Genomic DNA, 2,924 nt, shown 5'->3' on the forward strand with positions numbered 1-2,924 from the left:
TTACCACAGTAGCAGGTGTCTACACAACGAGACCAAAATACACTTGTTGACTGGGCCTTTTTAGACAAGTCCAGGTCAGCCTCGAAAACTCTTACTCCTGACCTGCCACTTTTACTTGCACATTTCCGCCTTGATTATGGACATCTCTACCTTTATACTCTCAGCCTTGTGCCTTTTCTTAGAGTTCCCTCTCGTCAGCTGTACATCTCTCAGCAACGAGTCGTATCCTTCCCCCATATCTTTACAACCAAGCAACTCCTGGCAAGTACAGTGCTAGGCTGAAACCTGATGGCCTCTGACATGCTGCTAGGGACGGTAACGATGGAGAGTGGTCAAGCTTTGCAGTCCAGATCGGGACTCCACCACAGGTGGTCAAATTACTGCCATCCATCACAGGCAACACGATATGGACAGTGTGGAGCTACGCATGCGAAGGGTCGACGCTGCTCGACTGCCCTGCTGCCCGTGGTGGCGTCTTCAATATGAGTGGTTCAACCACATGGGAGGCTGAGGGCAACTACTCGCTTCCGCTAAGCCCTCAGCACTACCTGCCCTACTCCGGGGCGGCAGCATTGGGCTTCGATAACATTACGGTATGGTGAATGACCTACAGTCATGCTCTGCGTTGGAACTGACAGACGTCGGAAAGTTCGGCTGGCGCGAACAGGGTGGCGAGTCTCTAGCCGACCAGCTTATATTTGCCTACGCCACGGACGACTTCTACGTAGGCAATATCGGACTCAGTCCAGAACCTACCAATATTTCTTCATTCAACAACCCAATACCCAGCGTGGTTGGGACCCTTCGGCAAGACGGTCTTATTCCTAGCACATCCTGGGGCTACCTCGCGGGCGCTTCTTACTATTCTTTCCCGGTCATGGCATTTGGTAGCCTGACATTTGGTGGCTACGATGCTAGCCGTCTCAACATTGACACCAACCTTACGCTAGCGGGAGGCTCTGACCAATACAGGCCGTTTCTTCTTGGAATTGAGAGCATCACCGCCGGTGATAAGGAGATGCTTCCGGAGCCAATTGTCACTGCCCTAGACTCGATCACAACTCAGCTCTGGCTGCCACTGGCGGCATGTCAGGCGTTCGAGGCAGCCTTTGACCTAGTGTGGAATGAAACTTACGGGCTCTACCTTCTCAGCGAAGATCAACACGCCGCTCTCGTGGCTAAGAATGCCAGCGTCACATTTACCCTGAGCACAGGAGTCTCAAATTCTACCGAACGCCTCAACATCACCCTCCCCTATGCCGCGTTCGATCTGAAAACAAGCCCACCGTTGGCTGGGGACGGGACGTATTTTTACTTCCCACTCAAGCGAGCAGCAAACGAGACACAGTATACCCTGGGCAGAGTCATCCTGCAGGAGATGTACATCGTTGCAAATTACGAGTGGGGTTATATCACCTTGTACCAAGCAGTATACCCGGAGTCGTCAGTCTCACCCGACATTGTCACCATATGCGCCCAGAATGCGACGACCTGCATCAGCCCGCCCAGCACTGCCGGCAGGTCACGCAAACTGTCGGCTGGGTCCGCAGCCGGTATAGTTATCGGCGCCGTTCTCGTCTTTATCGCGGTATGCGCAGTAGTGTGGGTCAAATGCTTCAAGAAACCCAAGACAAAAGGCCCACTATCTGAAGTGGGCCGAGGCTCAACATATGAAACTACTTCTGAAGTGACAGGGCGCGTTGGGGCGTCAGACAAACCTGAGTTAGACGGCAGAGTGCTAGGAAGCCCACGTAGCGAACTCGAAGGATATTACAAGCACGACAGGGGGGCTTCCGTCGACGACAGCGGCTACACTTCTGGCTCACGTCGAGGGGGAACGAGTAGCAGTGGTGGCGGATTCTCCCCACCGATGGGACAAGACAGAAATGAGGCCTCGGAGTCTGGAGGCAGGGAGGTACGGAGGTCCGGTGCCATAGACGTCCATGAGCTCTCTGGGGAAACCCCAACTATGACGAGTCCGTCTGAACTCATGGCGAGTCTGCCTTATCACGAGCTACCTGGCTCGACAAGGTGGCCTGGGAGCTAGTCGGTTTAGCCTCAGGGATTATACTTCGCAAGTCAAATATACATCCATGCAATCTCGTAACGAAAAATCATCTTGCCATTTAAGAGCCTTTACTGGGAGGACAAGCTCAAGAGATGTGTCAAAATAAGGTCGGACTCACAATGGCTTGGCATGGTAAAGCCTCGCCTCTTGATGTTATGTACTGTGCCAGAATCCACTCTGAATTGCATATATGCGTTGTAGATTCAACACATCGGTGACTTGATCAGATCACCAGTCCCTTCCCAGCCAGTCCCTCGGGGCTGGTACTCTCAATTCCCCGTCACCGCCTCTCTTGGAAACAGTCGATCAAGCAAGAAAGAGAACAAGAAGGCACCTAATCCACAATTGTTGATACGATGGCGCTTCCCGAGCAAAGAAAACAGCCTAATCGATCCATCGAAATCCCCTTTTCCAGGGTCTTTGGATCCAAATGAGGAGCCTTATGATGACGGAGACATCCTGAATGCAGCCCAAGGAAGCCACACGCAAGCTGACCTGGCAGACATAATCCAGAAATGGCTTTTCTTTGGTCTAATCCATTGTCCTGGCGGCGGAGGTCGTTGGCCAAATCCATCTCAATTCAGAGGAGGCTCCTCTTCGTCATGATTCTGTGTGATGGCCTGCAACTATGCATCGACCCTGGGACCACCAGCATTCCTAGCCGCCAGTGGCCCATGTCTGACGTACTACTTGAGAAGCGAATGCTCTCGGCAGGATGGTGTCCTAACGATGTGCAGAGATTGACGAAGATGCTCGACCTCTATTCCCTCACCCTTGTGAGCACACTGCCCCCAAGGGATCTTGGAAGCCATTCTACCTGTGGCTTGTAATACGAATGACATTGTGCCGGGTCAGT

At 52.7% G+C, this 2,924-nt stretch overlaps 1 protein-coding gene across 1 annotated transcript; it reads left to right on the forward strand.

Annotated features, from left to right (window-relative positions):
• Window positions 1-482: 482 nt before the first annotated feature.
• Window positions 483-2,047, forward strand: AYL99_08728 (hypothetical protein; the record flags this gene model as incomplete). Its single annotated transcript, XM_018840236.1, has 2 exons — window positions 483-593; window positions 650-2,047. The coding sequence occupies 2 exons, from the start codon at window positions 483-485 to the stop codon at window positions 2,045-2,047; spliced, it is 1,509 nt and encodes a 502-aa protein (XP_018689983.1).
• Between the last annotated feature and the right edge of the window lie 877 nt (window positions 2,048-2,924).

The sequence above is a fragment of the Fonsecaea erecta genome, assembly GCF_001651985.1.
Source record: "Fonsecaea erecta strain CBS 125763 chromosome Unknown Scaff8, whole genome shotgun sequence".
Lineage (NCBI taxonomy): Eukaryota > Fungi > Ascomycota > Eurotiomycetes > Chaetothyriales > Herpotrichiellaceae > Fonsecaea > Fonsecaea erecta.